At 46.5% G+C, this 25238-nt stretch overlaps 1 protein-coding gene across 1 annotated transcript in view; it reads right to left on the minus strand.

Annotated features, from left to right (window-relative positions):
- Positions 1–7405: 7405 nt before the first annotated feature.
- Positions 7406–25238, minus strand: part of LOC140203590 (serine/threonine-protein phosphatase 2A 65 kDa regulatory subunit A beta isoform-like) — an 85419-nt gene continuing 67586 nt past the window's right edge. Inside the window, exons 14-17 of the mRNA XM_072269637.1 lie at positions 24594–24748; positions 12603–12745; positions 9497–9588; positions 7406–7768 (exon numbers count right to left, since the gene is read on the minus strand). Coding sequence (XP_072125738.1) covers positions 7752–7768; positions 9497–9588; positions 12603–12745; positions 24594–24748 — 407 coding nt within the window. The 3' untranslated portion in view covers positions 7406–7751. The remainder of the gene's footprint in view (positions 7769–9496; positions 9589–12602; positions 12746–24593; positions 24749–25238) is intronic.

Raw genomic sequence — 25238 nt, forward strand, 5'->3', positions numbered from 1 at the left:
TGCCACTTTGTTTTTAGCCCACGTTGTCATCATCTCGGTCCCCGACTGGGATCTTCCTCCTCTTTAACCTCCATTCTGGCGTTTAAGTTACAATGGAGTTATTGCCTATGGATAGTGTTTTGGATTTGGGGTTTTTTTATAGGGACTGGGTGCTGTGATCTGGGGGTTGTGCGGTAGCTAATTGAGGGGTGTGTGGGGAGGGACATGCCCGGGGGTAGAGTTAGGTAATGGGGGTTGAGGATTCATGGCGAAGGGAGGTGGGGTGGGATGGCAAATGGCATTGCGGGGGGGGGGTCCCCTGCAGTAGGGGTGAGGGCTGAAATAGGATCCTAACTGCCGGTGATATTGGGTGAATTTGGCCCCGTGATGGGGTAAGGGCTTAGGTTTATGGGGGTGTGTAGCAGGGTTGGAGTTGTTAGGTTTAGGGGTAGGGTAAAGAACAGTTATATAAACCCTTTTATGTGGTGTGGTGTGGTTTGGGTTATTTGGGGTGCTGTCCAGTTTAGTTGGGGTGCAAGGTCCATTGGAAGTTATGGTTATGGTGAATGCTAGGGTTGGGGATGTTTGTGGGGTGGCATGGTTCTGGTGATGTGGGGGGAACCTGGCTCCCGGGTGAGGAGAGGGCTAGGGTTTATGGGGGTGTGCTGAAGGGTTGGAGGTGTTAGGCTGAGGTGTATGGCTGGGTAGTGAGGTCACGGGACTTTGCGGTGGTGGGAGGATTAGGGTTAGAGCACCCAAACCGATGGTGTAGTCGGGTGAACTTGCCCCCCCCAGTGGAGAGGGGGCTCAGGTTTATGGGGGTGCGTAGGATGGGTGAAGTCATTATGTTTCGGGATACGGCCGAGGAATGTGTACGCAGGCCTACCCATGGGGGTGTGGGATGAAGAGGAACATGGGGTCCATCGTTAAGTAGGCCCCTTTGTGGGGCTGTGGGCAGGGTCCACTTGGGCGCCGTCTGGTTTAGTTGGGGTGTGAGGCCCTTTTGGATGTTACGATCAGGTTGGGGGGTAGGGTTGAGGGGAAGTCCGCTGGGCGGTGGGAGGTATAACTGGTGGTGAAGGGTGAGTTTGGCCCCCTGGCGAGAAGAGGACCTGTGTTTATGGGGATGAAGATGTTAGGTTTCAGGGCAGGGCCATGTGCTGGGGATGCATTCTACCCCATGGGGGCAAGCTGGGAGGTTGGGGCAAGTGCTGTGTCTGGATCAAACTGGTCGTTACAAGTCTATTCTTCCTCATGGTTATCCCTGTAGAGTTATAATCTCTCACGTTATCCCTCTCTATTTGGGGAATTAGTTTCTGTTCTGGGGCCTAGTTTTTAGTCTCTATTTCCCAAGAAAGATGTACCTTTCCTATTTAATGGTCACCTGTCTTAATTTTGTTTCAGGGTGGGTGACTGAAGGGGCTCCTCCTCTTCCTCCCTCCCCTCATTTTCTCAATGTTTTTTTTATTATTAATTTTTTATTGCAACACCAACAAATTACATTCAATACAACCAGTTGCCAATTACATTTTGACTGTTAAACCCCGCCACCCCCCAACCTTCATCACCATCCCCCCTCCACCAATCAACTGAATAGTAGTACATACACAGACAAAGCATTCCTATTTTAACAAAAGATCTTTTAAGTTAGATATCAAATTTGTCCACATTAAGATTGTGTTTGGTCGTGCATCATTTACTCTTGCTGATGAAAGTTCCAGGTAAGAAATGTCGAAAAAGCTCCGAAGCCCGTGAGTATTTGAAATATCGTGGGGAGGTTTCCAACGCTGGACTACAATCTTCTTAGCTGCAGTCAGGCCTGCCAGCCAGATTTTGCGTGTTTTTTCCGTAAGGGAAAGGTGGGAGACATCATTTAGAAGATGTACAGCGGGGTCCATTGGTAATTGTACCCCCGTTAGTTCTGTAAGAGTACTGATAACCTTCCCCCACAAACCAAAATCCCCTGGACATTCCCATACAACATGTATAAAAGTGCCAATGGCTCCATGGGGCAAAATGAGCAATAAGAGTCAGGAACCAGTCCCATTTGATGTCTAATTCTCGGTGTTAAATATGCTCTATGACAAAAATTTCAAGTGTATATACCAATGATTTGGGTTTTTCGAAGCACCGGCAGCATTATCCCAAATCGCAACCCAGTCCAAGTCTTGTCCCAATTCAGATATGTCCCTATCCCAAGCTTTCATTCCCGATGTGGGCATATATTTCTGGGAGTTTAATTTATCATAGATATACAACACTATCTGTCCTGGAGGACTCTGTATCCAATTTAAAATGGGATGGTCCTTTAAATCTGACCCCCAGGGAACGCCGTAGGCTTTACAAGCTGATCTTACTCGAAAGTAGCAAAAAAGAGAATGTTTATCAATATTATATCGAGATACCAGTTCTTGAAAGCCAAGGATAGTACTTGCCCCATTAATATCTTGAAGAGTAGTAATACCTTTATCCACCCAAGTTCTGTTAGTGAATGGTTTCCCCCCAGATAGAAAACGATTATTGTTCCATAATGGAGATGATTTACACCATACACTTTTAAATTTTAGGAATTTTTCTGCTGCCCTAAACACTTGTAGCATATGGGTTAAAATTGGATCGTAATACAAATCACATTTTTTGGTAGACATACCTATAAGGAGAAAGTCCTTCAACCTTATTGGTGCTATTAGCTCCAGTTCTATATTTTTCCAGGACGAAACTTTATCCTCCTCCATCCAATAGCTAAGACTTTTTAATACAAATGCTCAGTGATACAATTTAAAATTTGGACATGCCAATCCCCCATTCGACTTTTTGAATTGTAGAACTGACCATTTTATATTGGGTCGTTTACCATTCCAAACATAGCATCGTAGTAAGGAGTCCAGTTTTTGCCAATATCCTGCCGGAGGTGCAAGTGGGATCATTGAGCTGATAAAATTAATGCAGGGTAAGATGTTCATTTTAATGACCGAAATACGGGCCGGGACTGATGCTGGCAGGTGTCTCCATCTATTAATATCTTCCTCTTTGTTTTAGAATTAAAGAGTAACTTGTTTCAGCCACAGCTGATAAGGAAATATTAACTTTAATACCCAAGTAGAGGACCTCATTTGTAACTTTAATCTGGGGAGGAAGAGACACCTTACTTTTATCCGTATTAATCAGCATCAGGTCTGATTTTAACAAATTAACTTTGTATCCTGAAAGAAATCCAAATTGCTCCAGTGTTTTTAAAACATAGGGGAGAGTTTGTTGAACATTCGCCATATAAACTAGCGTGTCATCCGCGTAAACTGATATTGAATGCAATGTTGTACCTATTGTAATAGGGGAGATCTGAGGAGAGTTTGTGCAAGCGGTTCAATAGATATATTAAAAATTAAAGGAGACAAAGGGTCCCCTTGTCGTGTGCCCCGTCCTATGTCAAATAATTCTGAGAAACCTCCTCCCACACATACCTGGGCTGAAGGATTAGCATACCGTGTTTGAATCATATTGATAAATTTATCGCCGAACTTAAATTCTTTTAGAACTCTCAAAAGGTATGGCCATTCAAGGCGATCGAACACTTTTTCAGCATCTAGAAATAGCAGGCCACAGGCAGCCGGGATTTTATGTGTTGCACTCAGTACGTGTAAGAGCCAGCGAATATTATCAGATGCGAGACACCCCCTGATAAAGCCCATTTGATTTGGGCTGATTATTTTCCCAACTACTGTCTCAAGTCTACTGGCTAAGACTTTGGAAAATATCTTGAGGTCGGCATTTATCAAGGAGATTGGACGGTAATTGGCACACTCCAAGGGGTCCTTACCGGGCTTAGGTATAACTGTGATCAGGGCTGTGTTTAATGCCGTTCCATCTCCTCCCGAGGGGCGTGTGGACTTTGCCCAGGGTCTTCTTCCATATCTCCCAGCACCGATGATTTCAGAACTCCTTTTGCTTCCTCTGCCGAGTTAAACGACATCTTCATGCCCTTGATAGTCACTTTCAAGATCGCTGGGTATATGAGGAACGAGTCGATCCCCTTCTGTCGAAGCTTAGCGCGGATCTCCTTGTATCCCTGCCGTTCCTGCATCGTGCCGGGGCTGTAGTCGGCAAAGAACTGTAGCTGGGTGCCATCAGGGAGAGTAGGTTTGGCTTTCCTCGCACCCTCCAGGATAGCCTGCCGGTCGGTGTACCCTAGAAGCCTAAAAACCATGGTCCGCGGTCTTGAGGAGTTGTTGGAAAAGATCCTATGTGCTCTATCGATCTCCAGTGGAGTGCTGTGGGAATTCTTGAGCGCTGGAATCCAATCAGGCAGCATCTTCTGGAGGTAACCTCTTGGATTGTCGCCCTCAGCGCCTGTCGGTAAGTCGACCGGCCGCACGTTGTTTCTCCTGGATCTGTCCTCCAAGTCGTTTAACTTCTTCCATATCTTAGACACCTCCGCAAAACTTCCTCTATTTTATTGAAGACCGTTAAATGTTTTAGCGTGAATGTCCGCTTGCTCCTTTAACGACCGGAGAATGTTGCCATTCTCTGCCATACGCTTCTGTATGGGGTCGTGAGCCTTTTCCAGCAACTCCCTTAGCACGTGGGCTACCATTTCTTGCAGCGACTCCATCTCCCTTACCATTGTTTGTTTAATTAGCATAACTATTTCTTCGGATGAATCGCTAGCTTGTTGTCGCCTGCTGGTATCTTGTTTCCTGGTTGAATTTGTATCTTTTTTTGAAGCCATGTCTTTAGTTAGATCTTTCTCCAACTCAGCCTTGTATTAAGACCGTCTATGAGCCCTGAAGAACTTGAAAAAGGAGGGTTGTATGTCAGCGCTCAGTGCCGTGCCGCCATCTTGCCTTGTGCCTCACCAGAAGTCAATGTTTTTAATTATTGGGTGCAGTGTTGGCCCTCCAGTGGGTATATTTTATATTGTGGGCTTAGCTTTTTAGGCCTTGTTTAGGCTGTTTGGGGAATACGTCTGTAGTCTTTCAATCCATATCCTCTCTGCTCTTTTTAAAATAATAAGAGGAATAGATAGAGTGGATAGCCAGTGCCTCTTTCCCAGGGCGCCACTGCTCAATACAAGAGGACATGGCTTTAAGGTAAGGGGTGGGAAGTTCAAGGGGGATATTAGAGGAAGGTTCTTTACTCAGAGAGTGGTTGGTGCGTGGAATGCACTGCCTGAGTCAGTGGTGGAGGCAGATACACTAGTGAAGTTTAAGAGACTACTAGACAGGTATATGGAGGAATCTAAGGTGGGGGCTTATATGGGAGGCAGGGTTTGAGGGTCAGCATAACATTGTGGGCCGAAGGGCCTGTACTGTGCTGTACTATTCTATGTTCTATGAACTTCTTTACTCAGAAAGTGGTAGCTGTGTGGAACGAGCTTCCAGCAGAAGTGTTTGAGTCAGGTTCAATGTTGTCGTTATTGGACAGCTATATGGACAGGAAAGGAATGGAGGGTTATGGGCTGAGTGCAGGTCGGTGGGACTAGGATTGGGGAAGAGTTCGGCATGGACTAGAAGGACCCAGATGGCCTGTTTCCGTGCTGTGATTGTTATATGGTTATATGGAAGGCATCAATGTATTCTGCTATCCTGTATGACTCACTGCTGCAGTCCGACACGATGGGCCTGCCGGGTGGTATTTCTCCAGGAACAGTCCATGAGTCTGGGTTCCTGTGTATTTTGGGGAGGATATAGAACTTTCTTGCTCGTGGCTGTATCCCTGTCAGGTACTCCACCTGCTTCTTCCTGAGGTATCTAGTCCTTCCTAGTTCTCGCAGAATGTTCCTAATTTCTGTGTGTTTCCCAGTATTTGGGTTCCTTTAGTTTAGTGCAGTGTTCGGTGTTGTTTAATTCTCTGTGTGCCTCAAATAGATATTGCTGTTTGTCCATGATAACTATGCTGCTCCCTTTATCTGCTGGTTTGATAACAATATCCATATTTTCCTTCAGCTCTTTCAGGGCTGTTCTCTCCTTCCTAGTTAAATCGGGCTTATCCTGTACTTCTCTCTCCCTCTCCATTATCTCATCCAGTGCGAGGGCGAGGGTGAGGGTGAGGGTTAGGGTATGCGGGCAGTGGGCAAAATATCCCTCTAGTGTTTGTGGATCTCATACTGGAGATGCAGTATCTCTTCACCCTGCCACTTTGAAAACGGAACACATGACATGCTTTTTACGTGTTTCTGCTCCGCAAAAGTCGCAAGGAGGTAAATCCTGCACCTCTCTGGTGTGCAACACGAAGCAGCGTTTACCTTAATCCACTTTATTAGGGAAAGCAGTCAAAACAACAAATTAGGAGAAAGACGTCCACTGGTAACAGGTTAAACGTGCCTAACACAATCTCTAAAATCATTCAAAAAACTAACAGACATTAAATTACGTGATTTGCAATATTGAAATGGCATCCCAAATGTGACTAGACCACTGGAATGATACAATATTGTGTAATTCTGGTCGGGAAGAGAAGCTTAGCTATTGAAAAATCTACTTTAACTAATACGTACAGAAGCAATGGCTGCCGAACCAAACCATCAGGTAATCACAGCATCCACTGGCACTGCTGTTCAAGTCACTGGAATAATGAGGTCGGCATTGAAAGTCATTTCAATAACTGTCTAACGGGCACTCTTTCTTTTAATGTTAAAAACGATTAAAAGGGAAATTAAGGTAGGTCAAAACTTATAGCATATCATTCAGCAACCTGGGGACAATGCAGTGCAGACACATGAGGCCCCACCTTTGGACCCATCAATGTGGAACCCACCCCTTCAACAGGCCCCATCAAATGCGAAACCCTCTCCTACATCAGGGTCAGGACCCATTAATGTGGACCACTTCCCCAAGCCAAGGCCCATCCAATGTGGGCCCCTCACTGGGCCCCTCCTCTGCCACCCCATCCGAGAACAGTTTCAGATTGGACAACATCTTCAGTTTTAATTCGAGCATTTGCCACTGGATGCTGGGAATACAAGCGAAGGTGTTTTGGGAAAGGAGGAGGAGGCATGCTGGATACAAGTGACTGTCGACAGAGCAGCAAAGCTAATAACCTCACATCCTTGTTAACAGTTAAACCCATCGGATACACAATGCCACTGGGTACACTACAGTCAATGAAAATAAATAGGGGGAGTAGACAGCTTGATATCTCAAGCTAAATTGAGACAGCAGAAAGACTGCAGAACTAGAATCTACAAGGCAGCTAAAATCCAGTGACACTACGTATGAGACGTTTACATTTCCAGGGGTAATTCTTTAAAGAGTGTTGTGTATGTGGCCTGGCTACACAACAATGCTATTAATAAAAATGCTGGAGACAGGAGCGAAGTTTCATGGTTCTTTACTAGTAGAAAATGATGCAGAACACACACATACGTATCAATGTGCGCCTAATAGCGTATGCAGCGATGTGTTACTACAACATAAAGTAGTCCCCATATCATACAGTAGGCTGACCCGGCTGATGCTGTAGTGGCGTCACCCCGAGTTTGAATCCAGCCGGCTCCCCTGCACGCTTTCCATCCATGCTGGGTTACGAGCTGGTGATCTCTTTGGAAACTCACCCGGCAGAAGGCAATGGCAAACCACTGCTGTCACTTGCCTCGTACACGGTTCCCCACTACGTCAGAGAGGCGTGGAGGGAAATCGTCCGCCAACTGGAGAAACTCCAGATGTGACGTAACTTTCCTTTTCCCTATACGGTACAAAGAGAGAGTGAAGAAGGTTTTCAAAGATGTCAGCGGCAGATCTCGTTACAAGTCTGGACAGCCGTTTCTTCACTCCTTCCTACGATAAGGCAAGCACTAGATAAGAAGGAAAACATGCTGATTAGATATTAAAAGGAGACAAAATGGGAACGTTTCTGAAGATAATCAGAACACGCATCTATCTGTAAGCTATGACGACAACTTGTGGGAATTCTAGCGATGGGGTATGTCATTTCTAAGATATTGCAAGTGAATTCATACAATTGCTAACTATTAATTCCTGTTGCTTCAAGACCTATTTGGGCAGGTGGGACTCGTCAGCTCATCTAGGAGAAGGAAAATTCGGATCTCAAACCTCTGCTGCCTTGCGGCTGTACCCACTCACAGGGAAGGCTTCGGGAGTAAACCCGGAGCTGGATTCCCTAAGGCAGTCCTACGCTGAATGACAACTCCTGTGCTGCTCCTGGTACCAAACTCAATCTGCCATTCCTTTGGGTGCGTGCAGACGGGGAGCTTGCTACATGGGGCAACAGCTTGCTCTCCATATCGTACTGCCCAGGCTTGTGTATCTGGACAGCTAGGACACAACATCCATGGTCGACTCCGACCGACGGAGGCCTCAGTCACTATAAGACCTATTGAATGGGTAGCACTACAGACATGCCACCTCTCCCGGAAGTTCCGGGAGGCTCCCGGATATGAATAGCGGCTCCCTGATGCCCGCAAATTATATACAATATGATGGAAATCAATTTTTTTGAGAGTGAGCGAGAGAAAGCAAGAGAGCGTGAGCGCAAGAGAGAGCAAGCGAGAGCACACGAGTGAGAGAGCGAGCGAGAAAGCAAGCGAGAGTGCTTGAGAGCGCTCGAGCGACCATGAGAGAGAGAGAGAGAGAGAGAGAGTGTGAGCGAGAGCCCGCCATGCAGAGTGTTCCAAAAAAAAATAGAAAACATACATCACCCCAGACTACACTAAAGTGTACTCCTGCCTAACAGGGGTCAAAATAATGACAGTGTTGCTCGCTGCACTGATTGCAACAATGACGTTTCTCTTGCCCATGGTGGGTTAAGACTGTAAAAGACGTGTTGAGGTGAGTTTAACAGGTGTCATTCATTCATTAACATAACTAACATTATTTAAACTAGCTGGCTAGCTGCTAATGGCTACTCTATTGCAGACATCCCACCTCTCCCGAAAGTCTCCTGCAAATTGATGGTGCTACCTCCCTGAAATGAGTTTTTGCAGGGTGGGATGTCTGGCACTAGATTTTAACACCCGTTCCTAAACCCTAAAAATCACCTAATATAAACACAGAACTCTTTACTGAGGATTGTACTCAAAACTCTGGATTGGTTCCTAAAATATTCAGCTTACAGAAACAGGGAGGCAAGTAAGAGACACAACTGAGAACTTCATGCTTGGCTCTATAACAAGGTTTATAATTCTGAACAATTAGTAAATCCCTTTAACTGGAAACAGTTCCAAATATCACAGCATTGTTCCAGCAGCTCGAATAACCCTCTTGCTGGTTCAGAGTTTTGAATCCATAATTTGTGTTTTATCCCCTTTAATGAACGTGCTGAGGACTGCATGTTTTTCCCCGACCCTCACTCGTTACACGTGCAGGTTACAAAGCACACATCTTTAGCTTAAAGAGCCTTTTCTACCATCAGTGCCCCCACAGCAGGAACCCAGCAGACACCCATCTTGTCTTGTGCTCATCTTCAGAGACCCAGTGACAGACTCTGGGACAATGCAGGCCACAACTGCTCGAAGGGAGAATGCTTATGCTCGTACCGAGCTGGGTCCAAAGCCACAACTTACCAGTCATGGCTTCCTGCGCAAAGTACTTTACGTCCATATCTTGGTCCTGACCCAATTTCTCCAATATTGGTTTGAACTCGTTCTGTAAAGTGCTGTGATTTAAAAGCAAGTTTTAGTACCTGTGACCTTCAAAACAAGACAGCAGCACATTCACTTAAATCTAAAGCGATACTGGATATTACCCAGATTAAAATCTCCTCTTTCTGCCTCTCACGCAGGCTCCCACTACCACAACTGATCGTTTACTGGCCAGATACGGGTTAGAGCTCAACTAGAAGAGTACGGTCACAAACTGCAGCTGAGCTCATTTGGGTTAGTGGATGCAAAAGGAGAATAATTCGGATGCCGCATTTTTATGCCGTTGAAGAGAGGGGGCACTGAATGCATAAACTTCCTTTTAATGCAATCCGTCTGTTATTGCTTTCCACACAAATTCCAATCAAATCACAAACGCACAATTTCACAAAAATCGTTCACCGGACGGGTTGGCGGGGTGGAGATACGTTGCTACCAAAGGAGGTGCAGGGTGCTCCTTCCCTCCGCAGACCTGCAGGTCACCCTTGGGCAAGGTGCAACACCTGCTTAAGCCCCCCCACCTGATCAGGGTCACGCGATGCCGTGGGAGCAGATGGTGGACAGTCATGTGTGCAGCCGGTGCAGATCACAAGTCCTGGTTGTGCGACCACTGTTGCCGGGCAGACAATCTCTGAAGAGCACTGACAATGGCTGGGGGGTGGGGGGGGGGGGGTCACCTCGTCTTGTAAAAACACACACGGCCCAGAAGGCGTCAATGGCACAAACCAGTTCTGCAGGATAATTTGCCAAGAACAACCGTGGCCATGGAGAGACCACGATCGCCCACGTCACATGCTGATGAAGATGGTGGTGGCGTTAACTGAAATCTCACTGTGCGGTTTTCACTTCTAACCAGGATTTATCCATCAGTGGTTGAAGGAGAGAGGGAAAATGTATTAAAGAAGATTGGAGGAGCAAACTTTTCATGCAGGAGTTGGTAGCTGAGCTGCCAAAGGAGGTGGTGGTGGTGCAGGCCGGAACAAAAACCTGGACAGTCACTTGATAAACCTCTGGTTAGGTCACATTTGGAGTACTGAATTCAGCTCTGGTCTCCCCTTTAAAGGGCGTGGAAACTTTGAAGAAGGTACAGAAGATGTTTACAGGACGTTGCCTGTGATAAACCGCTGGTTAGGTCACATTTGGAGTACTGAATTCAGCTCTGGTCTCCCCTTTAAAGGGTGTGGAGACTTTGAAGAAAGTACAGAAGATGTTTACAGGACGTTGCCAGTGATAAACCTCTGGTTAGGTCACATTTGGAGTACTGAATTCAGCTCTGGCCAGCTCTTTAAAGGGTGTGGAGACTTTGGAGAAGGTATAGAAGATGTTTACAGGACGTTGCCTGTGATAAATCTCTGCTTACGTCACATTTGGAGTACTGAATTCAGCTCTGGCCTCCCCTTTAAAGGGTGTGGATACTTTGGAGAAGGTACAGAAGATGTTTACAGGACGTTGCCTGTGATAAATCTCTGGTTAGGTCACATTTGGAGTACTGAATTCAGCTCTGGCCTCCCCTTTAAAGGATCTGAAAAAGGTACAGAAGACATGCTGGCTGGTACTGCAGATGTTACCGGAGAGGTTGCTTTCTCCAGGGTGATGGAGTCTGAGGGAGGGACGAGTTGACAGAAGTTTACAAAATTCTGAGGCAAAGGCAGACGGCTCACAGTTGAGATGTAAAAGCCAGAAGAGAACAGCTCAAAGATGTGCTGAGGATTTGAGTACCTGGAACACACCGACGGGTCTGGTGGAAGTGGATGCAGGTATGAAACAAGAACAAGTGTTTACGATCCAATGAAGGGTCACGGTCTGAAACAGCGACTGGTTATTCATTTCCATGGACGCTGCCTGATCTGCTGAGTTCCTCCAGCGTTTTGTGTGAGCATTGAAGTATTTAAGACACTGTTAGACAGGCAAATGAACGTGCGGAGAATGGAGGATATCGGCCACATGCGGGCAAAAGGACACGGTTCAATTAGGCGCTGCTTTATTTATAAAGTCTGCAGGAGTTGGAAACCCAGAGCAACACACACAAAATGCTGGAGGACCTCAGCAGGTCAGGTAGCACCTATGGAAATGAATAAACAGGTGACGTTTCGGGCCCAGACCCTTCGTACGGACTGAAAAGGAAGAATTAGTTTGGTACAACATTGTGGGCCAACGGGCCTGTTCTACAGGTTCAGTGAGCAAGACAGAGGGATGTGGAGTTAGTGTGGCTGAGTGGGTTTACAATAGCAAGGAGTGATTGTCAGTATAGATGCAATGGACAAGAGGTCATGCTTCTATACAGTACAACTGACTATATCCAGAACCCAAAGGAATATTGCGCATTGCTTGGGAAAGCTGTAGTAAAATGAGGCCCTTGGAATACAAAGGCAGTGGAGAGACCTTAAACAGGTAATTTGGAGGGTAGAAACGGGCTACTAAATGTTCTTGGTGAGGATGTCCTTTCTTTAAAAAAAAGGGGAGAAGGCAGGCGAGTGGGGTTGAGGGGAATAATAAATCAGCCATGATACAATGGCCGTGCAGTATCGATGGGCCGAACGGCCTGGTTCTGCTCCTGTGTCTTATGGCCTTAACCTCTGGATAGAGAAGAAGATCGTTTAAGGGTACCAAAGGATCCAGGTCAAGCAGGAAAGTGAGGCAAACACCACAGGGGAGGGGGAGGCCCGAGGGTTAAGTTTATGCCCCTCTCCCATGCAGTACATGGAATGAGCTGCCAGAGGAACTGGTTGAGGCAGGCACATTAACAACTTCAATAAGGACAGGTACGCGGGCAGGAAAGGTTTAGAGCAAGGGTGCACAACTATTTTGGTGCCATGGATCATTACGCTAGGGGTCCATGAACCCCAGGTTGAGAACCTGCGACGATGGGACCGGCGGAGACGGTGGTCTTGGCCGGATTGGACCTGTGGGTACAAAAGACGGTGCGACTCCATCACTAAATGCCACCACAGTAGCGTCTCAATTTCCATTCCAAACTGGAGGTGAAACATTCTCCACAGGCCGGGTTATAAGCCCCAACTCAAATACTTACCTGGCATCTAAAACCGGTCCTATTTTCTGCAATGTTTTAGCCACGTTGAAGCGAATGTTTGCCACCTGATCGCCTGCCATCTGGAGAACCGTCGGCAGCATGTGCTTTGCTGTGATTTCTTGGCCACAGGCTTCAGACAACACCTAAAAAAAAACAGCAGAAAATGCAAACGTTCATTCACAGCCCCGAACTTCACGAAGCAAGACTGAAGAAAAGATCATCGATCTGATTTGTGCGACGCTCAGAATGTATTTTGCCCCATGATAAAAAGGCATAGTCCACACTGGCACCAATGATCACCCGCAAGGAGAGAGATGAGGTCCTGCAACAGAGATTTACAGATCAATAGACAAGTTGTAAAGAAAAAGTGCTGGTATATTGTAATCGCTGGACTACCCCTTCTGCCATGTACGAGCGAGTTTAGAAACAGGAAGGCAGGACGGCTGAAATGTACAAAGTGTGGGTGCAGAGCAGACAGCATCACTGGGATCTCTTCCATGACAAGGTGACCCGAGCCAAGGGGGAACCAGGATTATAAGACGCAAGAGCGGAATTCGGCTATCGAGTCAAATATGATGGCAGAATATAGCATTAGTGGTCAGACTCTTGGCACTGTGGAGGATCAGAGGAATCTTGTGGTCAGAGTCCATAGGACACTCAAAGCTGCTATGCGGTTGACTCTGCGGTTAAGGAGGCATACGGTGCATTGGCCTTCATCAATCGTGGGATTGAGTTTAAGACCCGAGAGGTAATGTTACAGCTATATAGGACCCTGGTCAGACCCCACTTGGAGTACTGTGCTCAATTCTAGTTGCCTCACTACAGGAATGACGTGGAAGCCATAGAAAGGGTGCAGAGGAGATTTACAAGGATGTTGCCTGGATTGTGGAGCATGCTTTATGAGAATAGGTTGAGTGCACTCGGCCTTTTCTCTTTGCAGCGACGGAGGATGAGAGGTGACCTGATAGAGGTGAACAAGATAATGAGAGGCATTGATTGTGTGGATAGTCAGAGGCTTTTTCCCAGGGCTGAAATGGCTAGAACGAGAGGGCATAGTTTTAAGGTGCTTGGGAGTGGGTACAGAGGAGATGTCAGTGGTAAATGAGGTGGAGGATAAATGCGTGGCTGAGAGATTGGAGCAGGGGGCAGGGATTCAGATTTCTGGATCATTGGGACCTCTCTTGGGGCAGGTGTGCCCTGTACAAAAAGGACGGGTTGCACTTCAATCTGAGGGGGACCAATATCCTGGTAGGGAGGTTTGCTAAGGCTGCTAGGGAGAGTTTAAACTAGAATGGTTGGGGGCTGGGAACCGAACTGAAGAGACTAGGGAAGAGGGGGTTGGCTCACAAATAGAGAAAGCTTGTAGACAGTGCGAGAGGGAGGATAGGCAGGTGATAGAGAAAGGATGCTCTCAGACCGAATGTTTGAGATACGTCTATTTTAACGCAAGGAGTGTTGTGAACAAAGCGGATGAGCTTAGAGCGTGGATCAGTACTTGGAGACATGATGTGGTGGCCATTAGAGACTAGGATGGCTCAGGGACAGGAATGGTTACTTCAACTGCTGGGTTTTAGATGTTTCAACAAGGACAGGGAGGGAGGCAAAAGAGGTGGGGGCGTGGCACTGTTGATCAGAGATAGTGTCACAGCTGCAGGAAAGGTGGACGCCATGGAGGGATTGTCTACGGAGTCTCTGTGGGTGGAGGTTAGGAACAGAAAGGGGTCAATAACTTTACTGGGTGTTTTTCATAGGCCGCCCAATAGTAACAGGGATATCGAGGAGCAGATAGGGAAACAGATCCTGGAAAGGTGTAATAATAACAGAGTTGTCATGATGGGAGGCTTTAATTTCCCAAATATCGATTGGTGGATCCCAAGAGCAAGGGGTTTAAGATGGGGTGGAATTTGTTAGGTGTGTTCAGGAAGGTTTCTTGACACAATATGTAGATAAGCCTATAAGAGAAGACGCTGTACTTGATCTGGTATTGGGAAATGAACCTGGTCAGGTGTCAGGTCTCTCAGTGGGAGAGCATTTTGGAGATAGTGATCATAATTCTATCTCCTTTACCACAGCACAAGGCTAATAGGAAGGAGCTTAAGAAGGAAATTAGGAGAGCCAGAAGAGGCCATGAGAAGGCCTTGGCAGGCAGGGTTAAGGAAAACCCCAAGGCATTCTACAAGTATGTGAAGAGCAAGAGGGTAAGACGTGAAAGAACAGGACCTATCAAGTGTGACAGTGGGAAAGTATGTATGGAACCGGAGGAAATAGCAGAGGTACTTAATGAATACTTCCGTATTCACTATAGAAAAGGATCTTAGTGATTGTTGTGATGACTTGCAGCAGATTGAAAAGCTTGAGCATGTAGATATTAAGAAAGAGGATGTGCTGGAGCTTTTCGAAAGCATCAAGTTGGATAAATCGCTAGGACTGGATGAGATGTACCCCAGGCTACCGTGGGAGGCGAGGGAGGAGATTGTTGAGCCTCTGGTGATGATCTTTGAATCATCAATGGGGATGGGAGAGGTTCTAGAGGATTGGAGGGTTGCCGATATTGTTCCTTTATTCAAGAAAGGGAGTAGAGATAGCCCTGGAAGTTATAGACCAAAGAGTCCTACCTCAGTAAGTTGATGGAGAAGATCCTGAGAGGCAGGATTTATGAACATTTGGAGAGGTATAACATGATTAGGAATAGTCAGTATGGCTTTGTCAAGGGCAGGTCGTGCTTTACAAGCCTGATTTAATTTTTTGAGGATGTGACTAAACACAATGATGAAGGAAGAGCAGTAGACGTAGTGTATATGGATTTCACCAAGGCATTTAATAAGGTACCCCATGCAAGGCTTATTCAGAAAGTAAGGAGGCATGGAATCCAAGGGGACATTGTTTTGTGGATCCAGAACTGGCTTCCCACAGAAGGCAAAGAGTGGTTGTAGGCAGGTCATATTCTGCATGGAGGTCGGCCTCAGTTATCTGTTCTGGGACCCTTACCCTTCGTGATTTTTATAAATGACCTGGATGAGGAAGTGGAAGTGGAGGGATGGCTTAGTAAGTTTGCTGAGACACAAAGGTTGGAGGTGTTGTGGGTAGTGTAGAGGGCTGTCAGAGGTTAGAGCGGGACATTGATAGGATGCAAAACTGGGCTGAGAAGTGGCAGACGGAATTCAACCCAGATAAGTGTGAAGTGGTTCATTTTGGTAGGTCAAATATGATGGCAGAATATAGTATTAATGGTAAAACTCTTGGCAGTGTGGAGGATTAGAGGGATCTTGGGGTCCGAGTCCATAGGACGCTCAAAGCTGCTGCGCAGGTTGACTCTGTGGTTAAGAAGGCATACAGTGTATTGGCCTTCATCAATCATGGAACTGAATTTAGAAGCCGAGAGGTAATGTTGCAGCTATATAGGACCCTGGTCAGACCCCACGTATAGTACTGTGGTCGCCTCACTACAAGAAGAATGTGGAAGCCATAGACAGGGTGCAGAGGAGATTTACAAGGATGTTGCCTGGATTGGGGAGCATGACTTATGAGAATGGGTTGAGTGAACTCGGCCTTTTCTCCTTGGAACGATGGAGGATGAGAGGTTACCTGATACAGGTGTGTAAGATGATGAGAGGCATTGATCATGTGGATAGTCAGAGCCTTTTTCCCAGGTCTGAAATGGTTGCCACAAGAGGACACAGGTTTAAGGTGCTGGGGAGTAGGTACAGAGGAAATGTCAGGGGTAAGTTTTTTACTCAGAGAGTGGTGAGTGTGTGGAATGGGCTACCGGCATCGGTGGTGGAGCCAGATATGATAGAGTCTTTTAAGAGACTTTTGGATAGGTACATGGAGCTTAGCAAAATAGGTGGCTACAGGTAAGCCGAGTAATTTCTAAGGTAGGGACATGTTCGGCACAACCTTGCGGGCTGAAGGGCCTGTATTGTGCTGTGGTTTTCTATGTTTCAATGCAAGTTTTTTTTATGCAGAGAGTGGTGAGTGTGTGGGATGGACTGCCAGAGGCGGCGGTGGAGGCGGAAACGATCGGGTCTTTGAAGAGACACCTGAATGGATACATGGAGCTTAGAAAAATAGAGGGCTATAGGTAAGCGGAGTAATTTCTAAGGTAAGGACATGTTCGGCACAGCTTTGTGGGCCGAAGGGCCTGTATTGTGCTGTAGGTTTTCTTTGTTTCTATGAGTCTCCTCTGCCATTCCATCATGGCTGATTTATTTTTCCTCCCAACCCCATTCTTCTGCCTCCTCCCATATCTTTTCACGCCCTTAACAAATCAAGAATCTATCAACCTCCAGTTTAGATATACTCAATGACTTGGCCTCCAAAGCCGCCTGTGACAATGAATTCCACCGATTCAGTACCCTCTGGCTAAAGAAATTCCTCCTCACTTCTGCTGTAAAGGGACGTCCTTCTATTCTGAGGCTGTGCCCTCTGGCCCCAGACTCTTGCGCTATTGGAAACCGCCTCTGTGCGTCCCTTTTATCCATACCTTTGCTCGAGCACTTTGGGAGGGTTTAAGCTGGTGAGGCAGCAGGGCTGGGACACAGGATACTAGTGTAGCAGGTGTTAACTCAGAATTCTATGTCAAACTCACTGAACAGGCAGGTCCGGTAAGCAGAGAAGGCAGAAATAAGTGGGAAAGCACGAGAGGGCTGGGAGGTTTAACCACATGTTTCCGAACATAGAAATTCACAGCACATTACAAGCCCTTCGGCCCACAATGTTGTGCCGACCAGGTAACCTACTCTAGAAACTGCTTAGAATTTCCCTAGCGCAGCAGTCCCCAACCACCGTGCTGCGGACCAGTACCAAGCCACAAAGCATGTGCTACCGGGCCGCGAGGAAACGACATGATTTGGCGATAGGAGTCGCTGCACCTTTCCTCATTCCCTCTCACCCACTGTTCAGCTTGAACACACGCGAGGTCATTACTCGCACATCATCCATGTCAGCACAGGAATAAGATCAGCTCGTCGAGCTTGCAAATGACGGTGGGCTGAAAAGTATGTTTGACATAACATCTCTGGCGACATTCTGGATCAAAGTCAAGGCTAAATATCCTGAGATAGCCATGAAAGCACTGAAAACGGTGCTTCCATTTCCAACATATCTCTGCAATGAATGCAACGAAAACTAAATTGCGGAAAAGACTGGACATAAGGAACCCCCTTCGAGTATCGCTGACTCCCATCAGCCCGTGATAGGACCGTCTTGTTGCAGGGAAACAAGCCCAGGGCTCCCACTGAATCAGCGATATTGGTGTGTTGCAATGATTTTATATGCTCATGCGGGGAAAATACGTGCTGTGTGTTTAATATCCAAATGTTACTTAAAATGTTATGATGCTATTGATTTATAAGTAACTTGTAGAACCATACAACAATTACAGCACGGAAACAGGCCATCTCGGCCCTTCTAGTCCGTGCCGAACTCCACTCTCACCTAGTCCCACCGACCTGCACTCAGCCCATAACCCTCCATTCCTTTCCTGTCCATATACCTATCCAGTTTTTCTTTAAATATTTTCTTTTTCTTCCTTCTTGTCATAGGAAGCATGGAGAAGATCTAGAGGGGACACAGGGGAGACTTGCCAGGAGGCTGCCTGCATTAGAGAGCGTGTCTTATGAGGAAAAGTTGAGTGAGTTGGGGCTTTTTCTGTTTGGAGTGAAGGAGGATGAGAAGTGTGGATAGAGTGGACAGCCAGAGACTTTTTCCCAAGGCAGAAATGGCCAATACCAGACGCATAATTTTGAGATGATTGGAGGAAGGTACACAGGTAAGATTTTTGTTTCACACACACAGAGTGGGTGGGTGTGTGGAATGCCCCGCCAGGCGTGATGGTAGAGGCAGATGCATTAGGGGCATTTGACAAATTCTTAGATAGGCACACAGATGATAGAAAAATGGAGGGCTATGTAGGAGGGAACGGTTAGATTGATCTCAGAGTAGGTTAAAAGATCAGCACAGCACTTTAACACAGTGCTTTAACGTTCTATGTTCTAGGTACAATTGCTCTGCCTAGTTGGCCAACTAACCAATTCACCATCATTAGCACTAACGCTGCAAGACAAAGCTCACATTTTTATGTCATCTTCTAAACTTCTAGCCACATCCAAATCATTTACAGGAGAGTTCCAGCACAGATTCCTGTGGTACGCCACGGGGTAATCACAAAAGCTGATCAGCAAATCAACTTTGAACCCAATTTGTGAAGTTACTTCGGATTCCTCGGTCTCTTGCTCATTTGGGGATTTTGTCAAAATATTTACCGAAGTCCCTGTAGACAACACCAACTGCATGAGTACACCCGTAACTCCAAGAAACTCAAACTGGCCGACAGAATCACCGCTTGCACGCTGACCATTTCTGATGAAGCTCTGCCCAAGTGCAGCTGAATCCCGTCCCTCGAGACTTTTTACAACACCCTTTCTACCACTGATGTTAGATTCACAGCTCTGTCGTTACCAGTTGCTGCCTTCGTTGAAGAACGGCACCGTACTGCTGGGATCCAGTTACCTGGCACCTGTTCTGTGACAATTTAGGATTTTAAACAACCAGGATCCTTGAACACACACAAAATGCTGGAGGAACTCTGCAGGCCAGGCAGCATCGGTGGAAAAGAGTACAGTCGACATTTCCAGCCGAGACCCTTCGGCAGGAGTGGAGAAAAAAGATGAGTAGATTTAAAAGTTGTGGGGGGGGTGGAAGGTGAGTGGAGAAAGAAATACAAGGTGCTGGGTGAAACCAGGAGGGGGGAGGGATGAAGTAAAGAGCTGAGCAGATATCACAGAGTGAGAGAAGGTTTCACTGACTCCCGTCGAAGGGAAGCAGAGATCACGGAGGGGGAGCAATGAGAGAGGGTTTCACTGAACTCTCAAAGAGACCTTGGGAGCTCAGCCCTTCCTTCCCATAACAGCCAAGGATACATTTCATCAGGCCTTGGAAATATATCCATATCCAACCCCACTAAAGACTCCTAATAACTCGGTTTCTTGCCCTGCTCGAGTTTTCCAGCCACGTCCTTCTCTCACTCTGTTTCTCACGAAGTTTTCCTGGATCCCCCCTCCTTTGGGCCATTCCCTTTGAAATCGTTCGTGCTGATATCAGAGAAGTTGCGGTTCTGTACTGCTATAACCTGATAACTCGCACAACTGTGTTTTGCCTTTCTCCTTCGTATCCAGGACATCTTTGAGGAGCGATGCCTCAAAAAGGCAGCATCCATGGTGAAGGACCCCCACCACCCAGGACATGCCCTCTTCTCACTGCTACCCTCAGGAAGGAGGCACAGAAGCCTGAAAGCACACACTCAGCGATTCCAGAACAGTCTCTTCCCCTCTGCCATTTCTGAATGGACACTGAACCCATGCTCTACTTCACTACTTTTTATTTCTGTTTCCGCACTATTATTTTATATATTTACTGTAATTCACAGTTTTCTCTGTTATTATGTTTTGCACTGTGCTGCTGCCACAAAGACAGCAAATTTCACGACATTATGCCGGTGACGTTAAACCTGATTCTGATATCCTTGCTCCTGTACCTCATGCTGAATACTGGGAGAGCTGTCACATGTGACCACTCCTAGGGACTACCTGTACTCTGTTACTTGAAGCTCTTTTTGCATATTCCTCCAAGGAATGTGTGGGCATCACAGGTTGAAGTGGTATTTAATTCCTTTGTGGTGGGCTGCAGCCCTTGAGGTGTGGGTGCACCCACAATGCAGTTAGGGTGGGTGATCCAGGATTCTGACCCAGTCAGTGTCAATGCCCTGGTTCAGATTTTTACTGCTATGCTGTAGGCATTTCATTTTAGCAGTTCTGTAAGAGCAATCTGTTCTGCTTTCAGCCTGTTTGGTTTTGAGCTCAGGAATGAGGTGTCATCCAATCAGGATGGTAGAATTGGGAGAAGGTGCTAGAGATTACTGGGCAGAGGGGTCTTTGTTTGGCCGGAGCTGGGAGAAGACAGGAGAAAAGATGGTGGACGATGAGGGTGCTTTGTGCAGATGAATGGCTTCGAGGAGGAAGGACCAATAATCCCGTGGGAAAGCCTCTTTGTTCAAGATGGATTTCCAGTGACCTTCGGAAGGTGTTGTGTGCTTTCACGCAGGCCGAGGGAGGGTCCAGCGTGCGATTTACAGAGAAGTTCAAGATTTGAGCTCCACTGTGCAGTTGTGACTTTTTAAGTAGAATGGGCCCTTTTTGCTTTTTTTCTCTTTCTTTCCTTTAATAACTGTTTGCTTAAGTTAACATTCTTAAATATACTCCTGAATAATTCTATGCAGTGTACAATCTGTTATTTTCTGCTGACAGGCGATTGCCAGGGGCAGTAAATCACACAGCATTCACACAAACCGGGGTTTGGGTAGGTGAGACATCCCAACCTCACGGATTTTGCGGGACAAAGTCACATACACCTTAGATGTACGAAGCCTGAAATTTCTCCCCGCGGAGTCCAGTGGCTGTTTGCGAGGGGCTAAAAGGCTGCATTTCCAGAGACGCCCAGTGAAAAGATGGTTTCAGAAGTAATGGCAATATATTTCCAAGTCCGGTTGGTGTGCAGCTTGCAGGTAATATTCCAATGTTTTGCTGTTCTTGGCTGTTTACATCAAGTTCAAGTTTAATTGTTATTCATAAATACCCATGAATACATCCAAACGAAACAGTGTTCTTTCAGGGTCAAGGTACAAAACACAGTACCAACAGTCATACACAGCACGTGGCACATATAGCAGTAAAATATAGTCACACAACAAATATAGTCCAAGTCCCTGAGTCCATGAATGTTGCAGCAGTCTGTAGTCGAACACATACATCCTGCCTTCTGCCAAGCAAACACTTTGGGGGAGAGGGACAGCACCAATGTTAGCTTAAACGCTGCGCTACACCACCTCCAGTGCCAGCTCTTGATGCCTCTCTCCTGGGTGGCTGCAAACAGGCGGCCCCATGGCTTGAGGCCACATCCGCTCACCCTGCAGGGGTGTCAGTCACCGCTGCTGCCAGCCCCTGTAGTCCGCAATAAATCAGAAGACCAGACTTGCAGCATTACACATTAACAATGCTCAACAGGGTTTTGCAATCACAAGAAAAGAGACTAAGACAATTGCTCGCTGCCAGTCTGCACGCCAACCACATTGCTGACTCTCTGACACAGGGAGCAGAACGATCTGCCCCAAGTCCAGCTTCTTCAGTTTCTACGCCGTTGGGGTAGGCCGCAGCACTCTTTAAGTGCTTAACTTCCAGCAGGGTCTTGAGATTGTAAAGAAATAAACAAAAGATAGTAACACGTTTGGCTGGCCCTGTAGAACCCGCCGCGCCCCAGCACACTGCCATCTTACCGGAAGTTCACCAGTAGAGGCTTGTGGATTAGTAAGGTGTGTCCCAGAATGTCCTCCTCCTCGATATTTCAGTAATAAATCAATATTACGGTGCCACGCCCACCACACCATTCACTGAGTGAATCGTTCAGCCATTCAACCCTCTCTATGACAGTAACAATATCACCCTCCTGTGAGCTCATTTGCTTTACTAGTAATGTTGCTTACACCTAAATAAATATAATCTTGCATTTCTTATCAGACTGAGGTTTGCTCTCCTTACTGGGCTTGCTTTGTTTCCCTTCGATATTTAACTCCACTGCCACCTCAACTGTAAATGTGGCCTGTGGCCCATCCCTATGAGTTTGAATCCCAGCGAGCACTCCCGCAGGCTGTTAGCCCTGTTTTGGTCCAGCCCGCGCAGGCATATCTTTCTGAGGTGTTCCTGCTGATCCAGAGGTCTAAATTTCAAAGTACATTGCTACCAAAGTATGAACTCCATATACAAGCAGGAGATTCGTCTTCTTGCAGGCAGCCATAAAACAAAGAAACACAAGAGAATCCATGGAAAAAGAAAGAATCCTACACAGCAAAGACCGTCAGACACGCAATGTGCCCAAAAAGAACAAATCGGGCAAACAAGAATAAAAAAATAGTAAACCAGTAAGAAACAGAACATGAACCGCAGGGTCGCCGAAATTAGGCCCACAGGCAGGGAGCCAGTTCAGATCAGTAGATGGCTGCAGGCCACAGCAAGGGAGTCAGTTCTGTGCTGAGAGAAGTGAAACCAGTCCAGGGGCCCAATGGTTGCAGTCCACAGCCAAGGAGCCAGTTCAGCATTTTATCTGAGCCAGGGTGTCAATGGTCGCAGGGCACAGCCAGCAAGTCAATTCAGTGCGGAGACAAGTGCTGACAGTGACAGTCGGTTCACTGCTGAGGTGTGTAAAGCCTCACAGAGAAGTTAGTCTTTCCCCCTGCGACTCTTTAAACTTTTTAACCTGGCTCGTTGTTGAAATCGACTGAACACCACTTCATTTTCCCCTCTCAGGCCACTCTCATCCAACCTGAAGTCCACTCCCAGCAATGGCCGCGGCCGCTGCACCTGCATTCTTGAGAGTCCAGCTTGCCAAATCCTTGAGGATACCGCAAAAACGCCAGGTCGTGCAGACCTCTCGACACCCTCCAGAACCTATCAAGCTCCACTTTAAATACACCCAATTACTTGGCCTCCCATCGCCGCCTGTGGCGATGAATTCTGTAGACTCACCACGCTTCGGCTAAAGAAATTCTTCATCTCCGTTCTAAAGGGATATCCCTCTGTTCCAAAGGCTGTGCCCTCCAGTCCGAGACTCACCCACTTTAGAAACATCCATTTTATCTGGGCATTTCAACTGAATCTCTCCATCACCTTGTCCAAACTCCAGCAAAGCCCAGGCCCATCAAATAAATCCAGGGAAAGAAGTTAATTCCGCAACTGGAATGACTGTGGGGGCCTTTAAGTACACTTGTAAATTGAAACTAGTTGCGTCAAAAAACTTACAATTCCCTCAGCCAGATAATGTATAATGTCCATTTCAAGGTACTCAGATCTCTAAGCAAAAGACAGAGCCATAGTCCACTACAGCACGGAAACAGAGCCTTGTGAAATAAAACTTGAAAGCTGTAAGCCATCTGGTGGGTCAACAGGTCATTAAATCAGTTGTCCTTCAGCTAACACCATCAGTCCATTTCCACAGGGACGGTTAGGAACTCTGCTCCATGAAATCATAAAAAGTCTCACCCTCAACTCAATTTTTACTCCAGACACCTTGAAGATTAAACACAAAACACCACTACACCTCAGCAAATAACGCAAGCACAGAAGCTCGTATCAAGCAGATGTCAATATTGGAAGGAGCAGCTTTGGCAAAGTGTTAATTGATTTTTTGCAGAATCTAAACATTCACAAAGAATATATTAAAAGAACATTTCAAACAAATCCATATTATTTTTGTTAAATTCTTTATTCTTTAGTGTGTGTTCTAACTGTACGTTTTATTCATGAAATATTTTAGCAGCTTGTGAAGTGTAATGGAAGTATTGTCAAAGTTATACTCACGTTATGCAGAACAGAGTGGTCATTCTGCAATGGTAGTCGGAGTCACTAGCCATGGGCAAATACATTGTCAAAGCTATACTCACGTTAATGCAGAACAGGGTGGTCATTCTGTGATGGTAGTTGGGGTCACTGGCCATGGGCAAGTACATTGTCAAAGCTATACTCACGTTAATGCAGAACAGGGTGGTCATTCTGTGATGGTAGTTGGGGTCACTGGCCATGGGCAAGTACATTTTCAAAGCTATACTCACGTTAATGCAGAACAGGGTGGTCATTCTGTGATGGTAGTTGGGGTCACTGGCCATTGCAAGTACATTGTCAAAGCTATACTCACGTTAATGCAGAACAGGTTGGTCATTCTGTGAAGGTAGTTGGGGTCACTGGCCATGGGCAAGTACATTGTCAAAGCTATACTCACGTTAATGCAGAACAGGGTGGTCATTCTGTGATGGTAGTTAGGGTCACTGGCCATGGGCAAGTACATTGTCAAAGCTATATTCACGTTAATGCAGAACAGGGTGGTCATTCTGTGAAGGTAGTTGGGGTCACTGGCCATGGGCAAGTACATTGTCAAAGCTATACTCACGTTAATGCAGAACAGGGTGGTCATTCTGTGATGGTAGTTGGGGTCACTGGCCATGGCAAGTACTTTCGGCACAATGGTGGATTCTGCCCAGTCTTTGCCAAACTTCTCCACCAACTTGGTCAAGTTGTTGGTCGCGGCCTCGCGAATGGCGTACACTGCAAGACAGCATTGACAGGTCAAGAAATGATCTGATCGCTGTTACTACTTGATTTTCAAATATGTACCTTGCTGATAAAATACAAAGTTCCGAAATGAAATGCTCGTACCACCTTCTTCAAAGTGTCAACCTGTTCCATACCAAGTTACACACAGTGGAGGAAATTATGCACTTGGAAAGTAGCATTTTAATATACTTATTTATCATTGATTATTTATTGAGATACAGCGTGGAACAGGCCCTTCTTGCCCTGCGAGCCACCCCCGATTAACCCTAGCCTAATTACAGGACAATTTACAATGTCCAGTTAACCTACCAACCAGTAGGTCTCTGGGAGGAAACAGGAGCACCCGGAGGAAACCCACGCAGTCAAGCTGAGAACGTATAAACTCCTCACAGGTGGCAGTGGGAATCGAACCCAATTGCAAAGTGTTGCGCTAACCAGACACCACTGTGTTGCCCCATTAGATACTTAAAAAATACTTCGA

The sequence above is a fragment of the Mobula birostris genome, chromosome 10 (assembly GCF_030028105.1).
Source record: "Mobula birostris isolate sMobBir1 chromosome 10, sMobBir1.hap1, whole genome shotgun sequence".
Classification (NCBI taxonomy): Eukaryota; Metazoa; Chordata; class Chondrichthyes; order Myliobatiformes; family Myliobatidae; genus Mobula; species Mobula birostris.